Source organism: Ctenopharyngodon idella, chromosome 10 (genome assembly GCF_019924925.1).
Source record: "Ctenopharyngodon idella isolate HZGC_01 chromosome 10, HZGC01, whole genome shotgun sequence".
NCBI lineage: Eukaryota > Metazoa > Chordata > Actinopteri > Cypriniformes > Xenocyprididae > Ctenopharyngodon > Ctenopharyngodon idella.
This window is the reverse complement of record NC_067229.1, coordinates 1,083,802-1,102,291: the sequence shown is the minus strand read 5'-3', so window position 1 is coordinate 1,102,291 and position 18,490 is coordinate 1,083,802. Positions and strand designations below refer to the sequence as shown.

At 34.6% G+C, this 18,490-nt stretch overlaps 2 protein-coding genes across 7 annotated transcripts in view; one reads left to right on the top strand and one right to left on the bottom strand.

Annotated features, from left to right (window-relative positions):
- Positions 1–45: 45 nt before the first annotated feature.
- LOC127521152 (gastrula zinc finger protein XlCGF8.2DB-like) lies at positions 46–2,946 on the bottom strand. Of its 3 annotated transcripts, XM_051910207.1 has the most exons (4): positions 2,850–2,946; positions 2,397–2,458; positions 1,590–1,654; positions 46–1,496 (listed from the first exon to the last, which is right to left on the bottom strand). In XM_051910207.1, the coding sequence occupies exon 4, from the start codon at positions 1,489–1,491 to the stop codon at positions 436–438; it is 1,056 nt and encodes a 351-aa protein (XP_051766167.1). In that variant the 5' UTR covers positions 1,492–1,496; positions 1,590–1,654; positions 2,397–2,458; positions 2,850–2,946; the 3' UTR covers positions 46–435. The 3 variants fall into 3 exon arrangements, with proteins under 3 accessions (XP_051766167.1, XP_051766166.1, XP_051766165.1); XM_051910206.1 differs by having other exon boundaries at positions 46–1,654; XM_051910205.1 differs by lacking the exons at positions 1,590–1,654; positions 2,397–2,458 and having other exon boundaries at positions 2,850–2,935.
- Positions 2,947–3,549: 603 nt separating this feature from the next.
- The window catches only part of ampd2a (adenosine monophosphate deaminase 2a), a 23,603-nt gene continuing 8,662 nt past the window's right edge, over positions 3,550–18,490 (top strand). Inside the window, exons 1-7 of one of the 4 annotated variants that reach the window (XM_051910174.1) lie at positions 3,550–3,769; positions 11,159–11,289; positions 13,986–14,116; positions 15,483–15,551; positions 15,633–15,744; positions 17,857–18,043; positions 18,126–18,267. In XM_051910174.1, the coding sequence (XP_051766134.1) occupies positions 3,763–3,769; positions 11,159–11,289; positions 13,986–14,116; positions 15,483–15,551; positions 15,633–15,744; positions 17,857–18,043; positions 18,126–18,267 (779 nt within the window). In that variant the 5' untranslated portion in view covers positions 3,550–3,762. Of the gene's footprint in view, positions 3,770–5,503; positions 5,695–10,269; positions 10,420–11,158; positions 11,290–13,985; positions 14,117–15,482; positions 15,552–15,632; positions 15,745–17,856; positions 18,044–18,125; positions 18,268–18,490 lie in introns of those variants that run through there. The other 3 variants (XM_051910171.1, XM_051910175.1, XM_051910173.1) reach the window with 3 other exon arrangements.

Genomic DNA, 18,490 nt, shown 5'->3' with positions numbered 1-18,490 from the left:
AAATTTATCCAACTTTTCATTAGACATAATTCTAAATCTGATGAATACTCCTATAAAATATTTTAATGAAGACAAGCACACTTAGAGTTTATTCACTACAGTACTCAGATGCAATGTTGAAACCATTTGATTTAAATAAAAATACAATTTCATCCATAATCAGCAGCACAATCCCTGCTGAAAAAATCCAGCTAAAACCAGTCTAAGCTGGTCTCCCAGCCTGGTCATAGCTGGTTTTAGAGGGGTTTTGGTTAGCTAGGAGACTGGGAGGCTGGGAGACCAGCTTAAACCAGCTACTTCCAGCTTAAACCAGCTAAGACCAACTGGATTTTTCAGCAGAGCCGACACACATTTTTGCAAACAGATTACACAGTAGCATTACTGGTGTGACAAAAGTCACCTGATTTCATACACATGCAATGAAGTTCAAAAGTCTCACTCCACAATCAGTGTTTCGATCGGATGATGCTTTTTCACGTGAATCAGTAGATGACGTGATTGCTTGAAACTCTTCCCACACAGAGCGCAGAGGTGCGGCTTCTCTCGGTGCGCCGTCTCGTGTGCGATCAGCTGCGGTAAACGAATGAAACTCTTCCCGCAGAGCGCGCACTTGTGAGGTTTTTCTCCAGCGTGAATCCTCTGGTGCTGTTTGAGCTGGTCGGCCGTAACAAAAGCCTTCCCGCATTCAAAGCACACGTGATCCTTCACACCGCTATGAACCTCCTGATGCCTTTTAAAACAATCCACCCGTGCGAAAGTCTTTCCACACAGAGGACACAAGTAAGGCTTCTCGCCTGAGTGCACTTTGAAGTGTCTCTTCAGCGCTGACGCGGTGATGAACTCTTTACCGCACTGGTCGCAGTTGAACGACCTCACGGCGGAATGAGAGAGCTGGTGATCTTTGAGGCCGTTGATGTGTCGGAAACTCCTCCCGCACTGATCGCACGCATAAGGTCGCTCTCCGGTGTGGATGGTCATGTGACTCTTGAGCTTCTCGTTCCGTATGAAGCTCTTCCCGCACTCCGGGCACGTGTGCGGCCTCTCTCCGGTGTGAAGTTTGATGTGCCTCTGTAGGTTAGCGTTGCACGCGAAGCTCTTCCCGCAGTGCAGACACATGTGAGGCTTTTCTCCAGTGTGCGTTTGCATGTGCCTCTTAAGTCTCGTTCTGCATGCCAAACTCTTTCCGCACCAATCGCACGTGAACGGCTTCTCTCCGGTGTGAGTTTTGATGTGCCTGGCGAGTCTGGCTTTGCACGCAAAACTCTTGCCACACTCGACACACGCGAAGGGTTTCTCTCCGGTGTGAATTCTGATGTGCCGCTCGAGTCTCGCTTTCCGTGCAAAACTCTTTCCACACTGAGGGCAGGTGAAAGACTTCTTGGCTTTCCGTGAGAAAGAGGTTTCCGGCGGCGAGGCAGTTGAAGGTTTTTCTCCAGTGGCGGAATGGTGATGTTTCTCCTCCACCTCATTCAGTTCCTCTTTCGCTTCCATCAGACCTGAAACGAACATGATAAAAAGTTATTCAACTGGGATGGAAAAATAAACAAATATGAGTAAATTGAAGAAAGTAGCATGTGCTAAACGTTAACTCTATCATGTCAATATCTTGCAGGTGCCGCAAGGGAGTGAAAGGATCCGTGGAAAAGGGGAAAATCTGTAAAAAAATAAATCAATAAATACATAAAATTGAAATAATTACATTAAAATTAATACAAATGTGATTAAAAAAAATAGTAGTCATTGTTAAGCTATTAAATAGCTTCAATTAGATTGAAATAAATAAAAAAAATCTAAATAAATACATTTAACAGTACATTACTATAGTAAGCGATATATATATATATATATAATGATGTAAATAATGAATAAATAATAATAACGCAACAAACATTTTTAGATTTATATAAATTTTTTAGTGTATGAATTGGGTGTTTGTTTAGGTAGTTGTTATAAAGTCAGAATTGTGAGAAACTCGCAATTGTGAGAAAAAAACAAAACATCTTTTCCCTCACAATTGGACATTATAACATGCAATTACAAGTTTATATCTCACAATTCTGACTTTATATCATGCAATTCTGAGAAAAAAAGTCAGAATTGTAAGATATAAACTATATAAAAGCTATATAACTATAAAAAAGGTCAGAATTGTTACATAAAAAGTCACAATTACCTTTTTTATTTTTTATTTCATGGCAGAAACAAGCTTTCATAATCTATATAAAACAATTTAATCTATCGGAATTTAACTTGATTTAACTTGCCATCTAGCTGAGATTTTGTTTATTGGGATTTGGTTATTTAAATAAATAGTTTATCACAAGAATAATCAAATAAATGCTGTATAAAAGCTGTTAAGATTGATATCTTTTATTTCAGAATAATTTATTTCTTACCTAGTTTGCCTCAGTCTGTTGACACCAATGAAATGAGCTTCAAATGACAATTTACGGGAGATCTGAAGACATCAGCATAATGAATGAGGTGAAAACAGCAACTATTTACAGGAACAGTCATCACTAATTTACCAAACCCTTTTACAGAACAATAATAAACCTTAAATAGTCTCCAGGAATTATGCAAATTAAGTTAATTTGCGTCGCGCCCATTCTGTTTATTGTTATCTGATCTTGATTTATTACCTCCCGATAAAATATATTTTGTAGTAAAACTATTTACGTTTACTCAACTCTGTTATTTCCTATAAAAGCCACGAAAAACAAAACACTATTCTGAACTACATTATATCTAAAGTTCATTTAAATGCCCATTGAAATTGCTTTTGAAATTTACAGATATTTATATCTCGGGAAAATTAAACACCAACGGCTGCTGTAATATTAACTTACACAAAGACATCAATATTTGTCCGCATTCAGGGAGCAGTCTTCTGTCTTCTTCTGCCATTTCATAGTAGAAGGCAAAACAACGCGAAAGAGCATTTCCGCCACCTACTGGACTGGAGTCTATCTAGTCCAGATATTGCGGTTGGAGAAATTATGATAAAATATAAACACTGCCTGAGCTGTAATGGCGTTTTCTTTTTCTGGATTTAACGGGAGAATTCTGCTTAAAAATTTAACTGAGGTGCCAGTTACCTTTTTTCCAACGGTCAATAACAGTCAATGCCCGTTTGAAACCAACTGTAGTTTAATAAACAATAGCAAAAGCTTTCCAAAAGATCTAAGAAACGAACATATTTTTAAAGTTCACCTAAATTAAAAAAAAAAATTGACTATGACCTGGGCTCACCAAAGATGCCTAGGGGAAACATACATCATAAAATAAACATTATTATGATAAATTAAAAACTTGGGGCAAGTACTTTGAACTGAACAGCGTCTCCTGCTGGCGATGCTGAATTAATCCAGACACCACTTATAAAACACATCGTTTAGTCTGATTTAACTTTTACGCGTTATTTATCGATTTATTGGTTTAACATAACTCTGATGTACCCATACATAGTTGGTTCTAATCACGTTCAATAAAAATCTTGTTTTGATCGGATCCTGCCTGTAAATGTGCTGCGGTCCCTTTAAGTGCGACTCCATTTCTCAGCGAAATTTTATCAAAGTTCCTGAAAAACTCAAACGGTCCGAATCCACTCCGAGTTTTCTTAATGAGTGACAGACTCTGACATCTGGATGAACGGAAGAACTTAAGCAGTTCAGCTAATATTAAATACCTAAAGTATTTGCCATAATTATTATTTTCATCAGCAGCTGAGTTGGGATCAAAACCGGACCAGAATCTACAGACATGACGAGTGAGTCCAGAATAACAGCTGTCTATAACATCATACAACTTTATACTGTATAACATATAATTCTGCATACACGCACACCATTCATTCAATACTACACACACAACAAACAATAATGCAATAACACACTAGTTCACACGACATTACAAGGTAATACACGAATCTTCACACAGCACTAGTCTGAATCTGTAATCTGATGTTTTCATTCTTTGGCACTATATTAGCACTGAAGTCGTGTTAATAATTTCATCAATACCGGTTTTTTTTTAAACTAAATTCTGGATCAGAATTCTTCTGATGAGGTGAATGTTTACCCAGGTCAAAGTTCTCAGTGTAACAGAGTTTAAAGTCCTCCTGAACATTAGATCTGATTATGAGCTTCCTCTTTAATGGACTGTCAGTGTTTTGACATATTGCTTTTTGCATACTGTATACTTAGGGAAGTAGTCTGCGTATAAGTCTGTGTTGACTGGTGTCTGTAAAAATGTGCTGAACATAATGCATACTACATAGTATTATTGAAAAAATAGTATATAGAATAATATGCTGTGATAAAAATAGTTTATCAATTTGAGCAAATGAGAAAATGTGCTGAACAATACATACTACATAGTATTAAAAAAAATAGTATATTACACGGTATGAAGTAGTAAAATCTTTTGCCCGTTTGATCGAATAATGAGTAAATGTGTTGAACTTAATCCATACTACATACTATTATTTAAAAAGTATATGAAACAGTATGAAGTAGTATGTTATGATAAAATATTTTCAGTTCAATCGAATAATGAGTAAATGTGCTAAACATAATGCACACTACATACTATTTTAAAAAAAATTAGTATATGTAACAGTATGAAATAAGAAGCAATGATCAAATCTTTTGTCAATTTAATCAAATAATGAATAAATGTGCTAAACATAATGCATACTACATACTATTATTTAAAAATAGTATGTGAAACAGTATGTAGTATGCTATGATAAAATCTTTTGTCAGCTCAATCGAATGAGTAAATGTGCTGAACAATACATACTACATACTATTTTTTTTTAAAATAGTATATGACATATGAAGTAGCATGCTATGATAAAATATTTTGTCAGCTCAATCGAATAAGTAAATGTTAAACATAATGCATACTACGTACTATTGTTTAAAAAATAGTATATGAAACAGTATGAAATAAGCTATGATAAAATCTTTTGTCAGTTCAATCGAATAATAAATGTGCTAAATATAATGCATACTACATACTAATATTTAAAAATAGTATATGAAACAGTATGAAATAATATGCTGATAAAATCTTTTGTCATTTTGATCGAATGAGTAAATGTGCAGAACATAATGCATACTATTTAAAAAAAATAGTATATGATACAGTACAAAGTAGTATGCTATGATAAATGGTTTTAGTTTGTGTTAATTTGCCAAATGCATTGCATTGTGGGAAACATTATCCCACACAGTGTGCTCTGTTGTATACTGCACACTTTGTCAAAATTACAAGTACAGTTTATTTTAGAATACTTACTGCACGCAGTCTGCATACCACAGAAATAGTATGCTGCCGTGCACACACTCTCGGTGATGCAATTCTTGCTGCATGGTTGCCGCAGCAACAGATCAGAGTGAGGCCGAGCGTGTTGTAGGGGAATCCTAAGCCCCTCCCCTCTGCTGATGTAGGAAGGGAGTGGCCCCGCCTCCACTACTGCGCTAAGAGATCCCCAAGCCCCGCCCCCTGTCCCTATCTTCCTGCTCTGATAAGAGAGTCTCCCTGCACTCGTGCCCGTCTCTCTCTCCATCCGTCCGGTGCGCAGGCAGACGGGTGGCAGCATGTCGGACCCCAGCGCGGCTCCAGCGCAGAGCAAAAGCAAAAGCAAACCAGTCAAGAGAGGCAGTTTACACAGCCGGACCAGCCCGGGTGAGTCTCACTGCAGCAGAGAGACAGACGGGCAGAGAGATAGACGGGGTGGGGTGCGATACGGGACAGTATCTTCAGAGCAGTTCAGGCCGCTTTGAGAGTTTCTTTTCTTTTTTGTGTGTGTGCTCTTTTTTAGTTAAACTGAAACTGGAATTAATATGAAAATAAATATTTAATTTTTATTTAAATATTTTTATTTTTTTAATAATTCTCATCATCATTTCACTGGTCAAACGCGCATGACGTGTTTTCTAATCATGAATTAGTGACAGTCAGTGTGAAACTGATCTCAGAACAGAAACTTTCCCTGTTTTCAGGCAGTTTTGTTTGTTTCGGCCTAAACGCATCAATATATTAATGATAAATGCGGAGTACGAGAATGTGGGATTCTGGGAAAGTGTTCGTCCAGGCGTGTGATGCGAGGGCTCATGAATTACACAAGAGTGTGTGTGTCCTGCCTCAGAAAACACGGAACACAGCTCTACATGTAAACGGACACACGCGTGTGACACGGACGGTTCGTGACGCGAGTAATGGGTTTGAACCAACAACCTTACGGTTCATCTGAAAGACGAAACCACGAGGAATTGTGTCTAAACTAATCAATAAAAATAAGTGAGAAACACATAATATTTTAAGCGTACCAATTTGAGTCCAAAACAAATATAAAAATACATCCATTTAGATAACAAAACAACTTTACAAATATAACAGCATAAAAACTACTAATACTATGACTACCAAAAGTAATCAAATAAATATAATAATTATAACAAACACAATAACATATAATAATATTAATAATATATAATAACAATAATATAGAACATAATAACAGTATAAATAATATAACAATATTTCAACACAATATAATAGTAATAAGATATTTATAATGCAATTATTTACTTATTCTGTGTCAAAAAGTAGAAATAAAACGACTTAAAATGCAAGTTGTAAAAAATCTAAAATCTGACGTGTCATAATTATGAATTAGTCTGTCAATTTCAACTTTTTATCTCATAATTATGAATTATATTGTCATAATTTACTTTTTAGGTCATAATTTTGACATAATTATGACATTAAAAATCACAATTATGACTAAGTTTGTCAATTTTAGTATTTCATCATTTTCATAATTTCAGTTTTAATGTCAAAATTTTGACGTTTTAATCTCATAATTATAACTTTTTAAGTCATAATTTTAATTTGTCATCTTACAAATAGGACTTCGTATGTGATGATTCCAAATTTATCTCATAATTATGATTTAGTATGTCAATTTTGACTTTTTATGTCAAAATGTCAATGTTTTGTCATAATTATATTAAAAAGTCGAAATTGTGACTTATATGTCAGTTTTAGTATTTCATAATTTTGACTTTTTAGTCTCATAATAATAACTTTTTAAGTCATAATTTCAACTTTTAATCTCATAAATAGGACTTATAATGTCAGAATTTCAACTTTTTATCTAATATGACTCATTTATTATGTATGTTATTTCGATTTGTCATAATTTCAACTGTCAATTTTTTAACCTCAATTATGATTGTCAATTTCAACTTATTTCAAGTTATATTGTCATAATTGACTTTTTATGTCATAATTTTGACATAATTATGACATTAAATATCACAATTCTGACAGTATGTCAGTTTTAGTATTTCATAATTTCAGTATTTTAATGTCAGAATTTCGACTTTTTAATCTCATAATTATAACTTTTTTAAGTCATAATTTCGACTTGTCATCTAATAAATAGGACTTAATATGTTATGATTCCAAATTTATCATAATAATCATAAAAATCATAGTCATAGTTTTAATTCTCATAATTATGATTTAGTATGTCAATTTCTAATATTTTTATGTCAAAATGTCAAGGTTTTGTCATAATTATGACATTAAAATTCAAAATTGTGACTTAGTATGTCAATTTTAGTATTTTATAATTTCGACTTAATCTCAATTATATTTTTTTAAGTCATAATTCTGACGTATCTCATAAATAGGACTCATAATGTCAGAATTTCAACTTTTTATCTAATAAATATGACTAATTTGTTTTGTATGTTATTACAATTTGTCATAATTTGAACTGTCAAATTTTTTTACTATGTCAGTTTCAACATTTTATATCATAATTTCGAGTTATGTTAGAATTTCGGCTTTTTAATGTCAGAATTTCAATGAAAATGTATAAAACAAATCAAGTCAAAATCTGTTCTAAATAATAATATGGTTAAATACTATAAGTTATTAAAAAGTTGTAATACTCAGCAGGTCAGTGAACAGTGAGGAAACTATATAAAATAACAAACAAACCAGTGTCTGTTACTCTGTTTTAGAGCGCCATCTGCTGGATGGAGTGTCTGTGTGTTGCAGTCATTGGGCTGAAGGGTTATAGAGTTTAAAGGACAGTTAATCACAGAGATCAACCCGTCTCACACACGCAACTGTGTCTGCTGTGGTTTTGATGCCTTTAAGACTCTCAAACACACACACACACACACACACACACAGAACGAACACAAATCTCTCATTAGTGGCACAATGTGTGTGTTCAGCCAATGCCGTCACAGCTTCTAAATATGAACCCGTGTGTGTGAGTCTATAAACCTCAGTCTAGACACTCAGTTATAGACAATAACACAAGCCCATTCTCTCTCTCTGTGTGTTTAAGTTCACTTCACAGTTTACTGTGGTCAAGAACCGTCCGGTTACACAGTTAAAGACTGTCTGACTGAAATAAAACAGTTTCTTTTGTTTTTAAGTGTCATTAAGGGGCGGGGCTTATCTGAAACAGTTTGTGATTGGTTGTTCAGAAATGTTTTTTTATACACAATTCACTTAAAGATGCAAAACAACCATATATTTCAATTTGCAGATGATACCTGCTGAATTAAATCCTTGTGAGGCAAGTCCGTCTGCTTGGCGGCCATCTTGGAAATTTCCCCTGAGTAGCTTTAGAGCGCCATATTGGGCAAAAATATTTGGTTAAAAACACCAAAAATATGAACACAGTTTTCAGAAAGTGATGCATTTTATGTGCGTCAAAAAATATGTTTCTTTCTATAAATCTAAAAATTAATGCAGTTGTTAGAAAATAAATTTCTAGAAAAAAAAAATGTCACGTTACGTTTAAACGAAATTCAAATAAGGAGTAATTTCTGACAGCAGTGGCATCCATCGTAAGCTCAAATCACACAAATAAAACAGTATTTTTCAGGCTGGTTCAGTGAATATGTGTTCTGGCTCTCGATTGGCTCGTTCAACTGAGAGGCGGGGCTACAGCCGCCATATTGAGCGCTACGATTCCTCTCGTCCCCCTGAATAAACATTCAACATAATGAGGTCATGTATGGAAGCCGATTTCTGCCAGATAAAAAAAAAAAAAAAATCATGCTTTTGTAAATCATAATTATGACATTAAAAAATCAAAATGATGATATGAAAAGTGGCACAGAAAGTCACAATTTCAACTTTGTTATAATTATGACAATGTCATAAATAGTCATAATTATGGCATAGAAAATCATAATTTTAACTTTTTATGTAAATTTCGAATTTTTGTCTATTTTGACAATTTTAATTGGCTTAGTATGTCATAATTTTCAACCTTTTGTTATAATTATGACATATAAAAGTCTTAATTATTGCATAGAAAAATCTTGAATTTTTATAAATTTTGACTTTTTTATTTTCTTTAATTTCTCATTATTATGGTTTAATATGCCATAATTTAAATTTTTCATCAATTTCGATTTTGTCAGTTATAAGATTTTAAGTCGATTTTGAACTTTTTATATCATAATTATGATTTAGCATGTCAATTATCTCATAATTACAACTTTTTGTCATAATTTCGATTTATGCCATTTTTACTTTTTAATCTCAGAATTTTGTCTTTTAAATGTCATAACTAAGTAAATATCAGTTTTTCATCTCATAATTTTGGCTTTTCATCTCATAAATATTACTTAGTATGTTATAATTTTGACTTTTTAATTTCAATTTATTGTCATAATTTGAATTTGTCAATTTTTACTTTTTAATCTCACAATTATGAGTTTGTCATAATTTTCACTTTTTAATATCATAATTATGACTTAGTATGTCAGAATTTTAAATGCCATAACTAATTAAATTTCAATTTTTCATCGTAATTGAGTATGTCAGAATTTCAACTTTTTGTAAATTTCGATTTTGTCAATTTTGAACTTTTCATCTCGTAATTATGACTTAGTATGTCAGAATTTAGACTTTTTATCTCGTAATTATTATTTAGTATGTCATAATTTGTACTGGTGTCATAATTACGATTTACCAAAGCATGATTTTCTTTCTTGTGTGTCTGTAATGGGCTTCCATACTACTTTTGAGACACTCATTATTGAGTACAGTTTCATGTAGTACACACTACAGTAATGCACAATACACTAGTGTTGCATTGCAGACGCAGCCACACACACACACACACAGAGGTCTGTTCATGCTGGTTTTCCCAGGATTCCTCTGTAAACACAGGGGTGGGTTGTGTTTAAACACACAGTGGTGCGTCCCACCACTGACCCCCCCGCCTCCATCTGCAACGTGGTACGAGCCAAACGTCCCGACACACACAGAGAGAATCAGCTGCAGCGAGGCTGTAGGAGCAGACACATACGCACATACAGTTGGACAGGAAGTGCTTTTTATCCTGAGCATCCCAACAGAGATCAGGTACTGCGTCCCGGAACCTCTGCATGTGGTTATGGGAAATTCTCACACTGTGTGTGTGTGTGTGTGTGTGTGTGTGTGAGAGAGACGTATTTATTTTCAGTGGACTGAGATGTTTCAATGGAATGTCGTGGAAAGCGTGTCACGTGATCATGGTAGTGTCACATGACACGAGTCAAACTCTTCAGTGTTCAGACAGAAAGTTCTTGTTCAGTTGACCTGTTTCAGTGTGAATCTCGATGTACAATGAAACGTGACAGAATTTGAGTGTTTGATGAAGAGTGTGTCACCTGTGCTGGATCCTAGTGCACTAGACTGAGTGTGTGTGAAGTGTGTGTGTTCGTGACACTGATGGACGCGTGTGTCGTCTGCAGATGCTTTAATAACTGCACACTGCTGTACCGTCACCATGAACTTAAACTGACCTTTCTGACAGTCTGATGGAATATTTCTACTCCACCGTCACAACAGTAGCAGGACAAACTGAAGCTCAAACTTCAGACAAGTGTTCGATGTACAGTAGTGATTGGTTGCCATGCGGTTGCTAGGGAGTTGTGGCTGGTTGCCATGCTGTTGCTAGGGAGCTGTGGCTGGTTGCTATGCACTTTCTTCCTGTCTGGCATGAAAAGTCTCTGTGACCTTTGGGTCCCTCCTTCAGTGTGTTTTTTTATGAATTTACTTTGACGGCACAATCATTATGAGCGTTGTAACGGACGGGTTGTCTGTGTTCGTGTCTCTGTAGATCTGTGTGCTTCTGCTGAGCAGAGGCCTCTGGTGTCCCAGCGCTCTCTGCCCGGCACTCCCGTCACCCACAAACACCTGCCCATCGACCTGCGCACATCCATGGACGGAAAATACAAGGAGATCGCTGAGGTGTGGAACCTGTTTGTGTAACTTTTGTGTGTGTGTGTGTGTGTAATATGAGTGTGTGTAGTGTGTGTGTGTGTGTGTGTGTTTGTGTAATATGAGTGTGTGTAGTGTGTGTGTGTGTGTGTGTGTTTGTGTAATATGAGTGTGTGTAGTGTGTGTGTGTGTGTTTGTGTAATATGAGTGTGTGTAGTGTGTGTGTGTGTGTGTGTGTGTGTGTGTTTGTGTAATATGAGTGTGTGTAGTGTGTGTGTGTGTGTGTGTGTTTGTGTAATATGAGTGTGTGTAGTGTGTGTGTGTGTGTGTGTGTTTGTGTAATATGAGTGTGTGTAGTGTGTGTGTGTGTGTTTGTGTAATATGAGTGTGTGTAGTGTGTGTGTGTGTGTGTGTGTGTGTGTGTGTTTGTGTAATATGAGTGTGTGTAGTGTGTGTGTGTTTGTGTTATATGAGTGTGTGTAGTGTGTGTGTGTGTGTGTGTGTTTGTGTAATATGAGTGTGTGTAGTGTGTGTGTGTGTGTGTGTGTGTTTGTGTAATATGAGTGTGTGTAGTGTGTGTGTGTGTGTTTGTGTAATATGAGTGTGTGTAGTGTGTGTGTGTTTGTGTTATATGAGTGTGTGTAGTGTGTGTGTGTGTGTGTGTGTGTTTGTGTAATATGAGTGTGTGTAGTGTGTGTGTGTGTGTGTGTTTGTGTAATATGAGTGTGTGTAGTGTGTGTGTGTGTGTGTGTAATATGAGCGTGTGGAGTGTGTGTGTGTGTGTGTAATATGAGTGTGTGTAACGTGTGTGTGTGTCTGTGTAATGTAAGTGTGTGTAGTGTGTGTGTGTGTGTGTGTGTTTGTGTAATATGAGTGTGTGTAGTGTGTGTGTGTGTGTTTGTGTAATATGAGTGTGTGTAGTGTGTGTGTGTTTGTGTTATATGAGTGTGTGTAGTGTGTGTGTGTGTGTGTGTGTGTGTTTGTGTAATATGAGTGTGTGTAGTGTGTGTGTGTGTGTGTGTTTGTGTAATATGAGTGTGTGTAGTGTGTGTGTGTGTGTGTGTAATATGAGCGTGTGGAGTGTGTGTGTGTGTGTGTAATATGAGTGTGTGTAACGTGTGTGTGTGTCTGTGTAATGTAAGTGTGTGTAGTGTGTGTGTGTGAGTGTGTAATATGAGTGTGTGGAGTGTGTGTGTGTGTGTGTGTGTGTGTTTGTGTAATATGAGTGTGTGTAATGAGTGTAACGTGTGTGTGTGTGTAGTGTGTGTCTGTGTAATATGAGTGTGTGGAGTGTGTGTGTGTGTGTGTAATATGAGTGTGTGTGAGTGTGTGGAGTGTGTGTGTGTGTAATATGAGTGTGTGTAACGTGTGTGTGTGTGTTTGTGTAATATGAGTGTGTGTAGTGTGTGTAACGTGTGTGTGTGTGTGTAGTGTGAGTGTGTGTGTGTTATATGAGTGTGTGTAGTGTGTGTGTAATATGAGGGTGTGTAACGTGTTTCGTGTGTAACGTGCATGTGTAATATCAGTGTGTGGAACGTGTGTGTCTGTGTAACTTGTATGTGTGTAAGTAACAGTGTGTAATATGAGTGTGTGTAATGTTTGTGTAACGTGTGTGTAATATGAGTGTGTGTAACGTGTGTGTGTGTGTGTGTAATGAGTGTGTGTTCCCGTTTCCACGGGAAATTAACTTGGGGAATTTTGGAAATATTCCAATTTGGAAACTTAACAGGAATTTACGGGAATTTATGAGAATTTATGGGAATTAATTGGAAATTTTGGGAAATTTATATAAATGTATCATATACAAACAATAAAATATAAACATTTTGTTTGGTCATAACATGAAATTTCTTTTTCGCATTCAATTCATTCTAATTTAGTAAATATGTAAAATAAATATTTTTATTGCAGCAATTGTTATGTGTTATTGATCTCAGTGTCACATGATCCTTCAGAAATCATTCTAATATGATGATTTATTATCAATGTTGGAAACAGTTGTGCTGATTAATACTTTTTTGGAACCTGTGATATTTTTCAGGATTCATTGATGAATAAAAAGTTCAGAATTTATTCAAAATATAAATCTTTTCTAACAATATCACTTCAATATCAACATTGATAATTGAGCAGTAAATCATCATATCAGAATGATTTCTGAAGGATCATGTGACACTGAAGACTGGAGTAATGATGCTGAAAATTCAGCTTTGATCACAGGAATAAATTACACTTTAATATATATATTAAAATAGAAAACCATTATTTTTAATTGTAGTTATATTTCACATTACTATTTTTCCTGTATTTTTGATCAGATGTGTATGTTATGGACTGGGGGAATGCACAGCGCATGCAGGGGGTGTGGCCTCAATATCCCTGCAGTTAGTCGTGTGCTGTGTGAATGTCAGGGTAAAAATTCAACTGAAATTGCATTAAATCTGGTTGTTTTAACCAAAATTATGCTGCAAGATGTTTTTTTTTCAACTACATTTAAGTACCCTGTTATAGGCGAACCTGCAATTTTGCAAATTCCCTGTTTATTCCCATTAATTCCCATATATTCCCGTTAATTTCCATGGAAAGTTTCCAGCTTTGAAAATTCCTGGAATTTTGCAACCCTGAATATGAGTGCCTGTAACGTGCTTGTGTATATGAGTGTGTGGAACATGTGTGTGTCTGTGTAACTTGTGTGTGTGTAAGTAAAGTGTGTGTGTTTGTTGTAGGAGCTGCTGGCGAGGAGTCTGACGGACAGCGACATGCGTTGTGCTCCGTACGAGTTTCCTGAAGAGAGTCCCATAGAACAACTGGAGGAGAAACGCCACCGTCTGGAGCGACAGATCAGTCAGGACGTCAAGTAAACACATGCACACACACACACACACACACACACTGCGTCCCAACCTGGTTTAATGCAATTAACTAATTTTTCCATACTCTGTGAGTCTAATCAGAATATATTTGATGTTTAATGTACGTTATGTGAAGTGTGACTGAGATTTATCAATAGCATTAATACATTAATAATTGGTCATAACTGTATAACAAGAAAAAATACTGAGGAATTACAATAGTATTTTTTAATATTTTGCTTTTATTTTTAATAAATACTATATATATATATATATATATATATATATATATATATATATATATATATAAATGAGATATGAATAGTAATAAATATCTTTATAAATTAAATACTAAATTGTAAAATTAGTAACAAATTAATTATTATTAACATTAACAAATATTACTCATATTTAAAAATATCATTTAATATTATTAATACTAGTATTTAATCATATTATAATTTTTTCTCTCTTTTTTTTCTACACAATAACAGACTCAAGTTAAAATTCTGCCATATCATTAGCCAAATAACAAAACCCAATTAATTACATACAATAATAAAGTACATTAATATATTAGACAAAAATATAAAATTAGAACAATAATAATACTACATAAATACATAATAATAAATACATAAAACATCCTAATGATATTTATTAATAATATTTTATATTATTTATTATTATTATTAAGCTATTTTCAATGTATTTATTAAAATAAACTTATAATTTAAGTAAAGTAAATGTATAAATACAGCAACTTTCTCTTCTAAATGTGAAGCTAAAGATCTTTCACCATCACAAGACTGATTCAAACTCATTCAAACTGATTCCATAAAAAGAACCAGTTCAGAAGAGTCATTCATGTGTGAATCAGTAGATCCGTTAGTGGTGTGGGAAAAACTCTGCCAGAGTATTTTAACAGTCTTATATTCACTCAAAATAACATTTAGAGAATGTTTCTGAATGTTGTTTTTCTGAATGTTGCTCACAGAAGCGTTTCTAATCGCGCTGCACCTGCTTAGGCGTGTTGTTTGTGATCTGTGTGAACTCTTTGCTTCGAACACACTGACCCAAAACACCCCGACAAACAGCGCAGACGCTCATAATCACACAGTTTGGCCGCGTTTCATCAGTTTGTGTGGGTGTGTTTGGGTTTGTGTCGCTAACAGATGCTTAAACGCAAACTCTTTCTGCTCGACGGAGAGTTTCAGATTCCCTCTGCTGCATTTTAAGTGAAAGTGTTTTACAGAAATCAATCAGCATCAATCAGAGTGATTTATACTCTCTCTTCTCTCGTGTGTGTGTGTGTGTGTGTGTGTGTGTGTTACTCACCCAAATCTGCTGCTTTGCCTCACGTCCTTCAAGGCTTGAGCCTGAGATTCTGCTGCGAGCCAAACAAGACTTCATGAAAATAGACAGCGCAGCCGACCTGGAGTGAGTCTCTGCCGTCCGTCCGTCCGTCTGTTTGTCTCTCTATCCGTCCGTCCGTCTCTCATGTCATGTGTCCGTCTGCAGGTGTCTGAAGGACAGTCACGAGGACGCGCTCAACCAGTATCATATGGAGCGCGAGATGCTCGTTGAGAAAGAGTTCCAGCGCGTGTCCATCTCGGGAGAGGAGAAGTGTGGGGTGAGAACGAGAGAAACACACTTTACACAGAGCTTCACTTAGTTTGTGTGAAAAATAAACCAAGACATAACAATAAATGATAATTTACAGCTCTTATTAATCTGTGTTAATGTGTGCACAACTTAACAGCAGTTCATATTTTTCATTACTTAATTTAAAATATTAATAAATAATAGTATATAAATGACACTAAAACACTGATTGTAGCATTACAAGTAAATTGAACATGCGATATTAAATTTAGCTAATATTGAAATTACTAATAAAATGTAAAACAAATCTTTATTAGTGTGATTTTTGTACTGGAAAACACAAAACTACTTAAACATTCTTAAAACAAGATCAATTAAAAGTGTTTCATGTAATATTAAAATTTGTTATGAAATATTCAAATATTAAAATCAGCCGTTCACATTTTTTACTTTTAAATTTAGGTTTATGATGGAAATGCAATATTAAATTTAGCAATTATAGAAATGCAATATTAAATTTAGGAAATATATAAATTACTTGTAATATATGTAAAATGTAATATATATAACATATATATGTTATAATATATGTAATATTAAAATTAGTAGAAAAGTTGTTGAAATCAGAGAAGGTTATACATATATTCTGGTTTGCTGATAAATTTTCATGTGATTTTCACTTTAAATTTAGTGAGATTTGAGATTAATACAAGTGACAGTCTGACCATTTTTTTGTTGTTGTTGTTGTTGTTGTTGTTAAAAATATTAAATTCTCAAAATTTTCTCTAAAGTTAAATTCTATTATGTCTACATTAAATTCTATTATCTCAAGATATTCAATTCTTTAAGTTTTTTCTAAGATTTGTTCTTAAATTTATTATCTCAAGATATTCAATTCTATTATATCAATATATTCAATTCTGTTATCTCAAGATATTCAATTCTCTAAGTTTTCTCTAAGATTTGTTCTGAAATGTATTATCTCAAGATATTCAATTCTATTATCTCAAGATATTTAATTCTCTAAGTTTTCTCTTAGGTTAAATTCTATTATCTCAATATATTCACTTTTTGAGTTTTCTCTAAGGTTAAATTCTATTATCTCAAGATATTCAATTCTCTAAGTTTTCTCTATGGTTTGTTATAAAATGTATTATCTCAAGATATTCAATTCTATTATCTCAAGATATTCAATTCTCTAAGTTCTTTCTAAGGTTAAATTCTATTATCCCAAGTATTTTTTTCCTCTCTGAGTTTTCTCTAAGGTTTGTTCCAAAATTTATTATCTCAAGATATTCAATTCTATTATCTTAAGATATTCAATTCTCTAAGTTTTCTCTAAGGTTAAATTCTATTATCAAGATATTCAATTCTCTAAGTTTTCTCTATGGTTTGTTATAAAATGTATTATCTCAAGATATTCAATTCTATTATTTCAAGATATTCAATTCTATTATCTCAAGGTATTCAATTCTCTAAGTTCTTTCTAAGGTTAAATTCTATTATCCCAAGATATTTTTTTCTCTCTGAGTTTTCTCTAAGGTTTGTTCCAAAATTTATTATCTCAAGATATTCAATTCTATTATCTTAAGATATTCAATTCTCTAAGTTTTCTCTAAGGTTAAATTCTATTATCAAGATATTCAATTCTCTAAGTTTTCTCTATGGTTTGTTATAAAATGTATTATCTCAAGATATTCAATTCTATTATTTCAAGATATTCAATTCTATTATCTCAAGGTATTCAATTCTCTAAGTTCTTTCTAAGGTTAAATTCTATTATCTCAAGATATTCAATTCTCTAAGTTTTCTATATGGTTTGTTATAAAATGTATTATCTCAAGATATTCAATTCTATTATCTCAAGATATTCAATTCTCTAAGTTCTTTCTAAGGGTAAATTCTATTATCCCAAGTATTTTTCTCTCTCTGAGTTTTCTCTAAGGTTTGTTCCAAAATGTATTATCTCAAGATATTAAATTCTCTAAGTTCTTTTCTAAGTCCTCTAAGTTTTGTTCTCAAATGTATCTTGTTTTAAGGATGTTTAGATGTTTTCACTGGAAAACACTTCAGATAAACAGATTTGTGTTGATTGAGTGTGTTTGCGTTCAGTGATCAGAGATTTCGTGGCTGTGTTCAGGTGCCGTTCACTGATCTGGTGGATGCAGCGAAGTGTGTGGTGAAGGCCCTGTTCATCAGAGAGAAGTACATCGCTCTGTCACTGCAGACCTTCTGTAAGACCACGGCACGATCCCTGCAGGAGCTCAACCAGAGACCGCTGGACATCAGCGTCTACGAGGACCTTCGCGGGAGCCCCGTCGACTCAGGTGTGTGACACACACACACACACACACGCATGCACACAACACAACACAACCCAGCGCTGACGTCTGTCCGTGTGTCTCTCAGACATGCGCGTCCACATGCCGGTGTCAGAAACGCACCCATATGACATGCAGCACATGAAGAACCTGCCGTCCGACGCCGGATACAGCTGCGCCATGGTGGACGGAGTCTTTCACGTCTACACCACACAAAACCCCATGGACAAGTGAGTTTCAGGGACACACCGACTGAAAACGTCCTCTGAATGAGCTAAATTTAGGTAAACCTCCTTTTGGAGACGTCCTCGAAAGGAAAACTGGATCATGAACACACATGTGTACAGCATACTAACTGAAAGAGAAGCCAACAACTCAATACTCTAAAAAAAAAAAAAAAGAAAAACAAAACATTATTAAATAATGACTTATTTCATCCTCAGAATTCGAGAA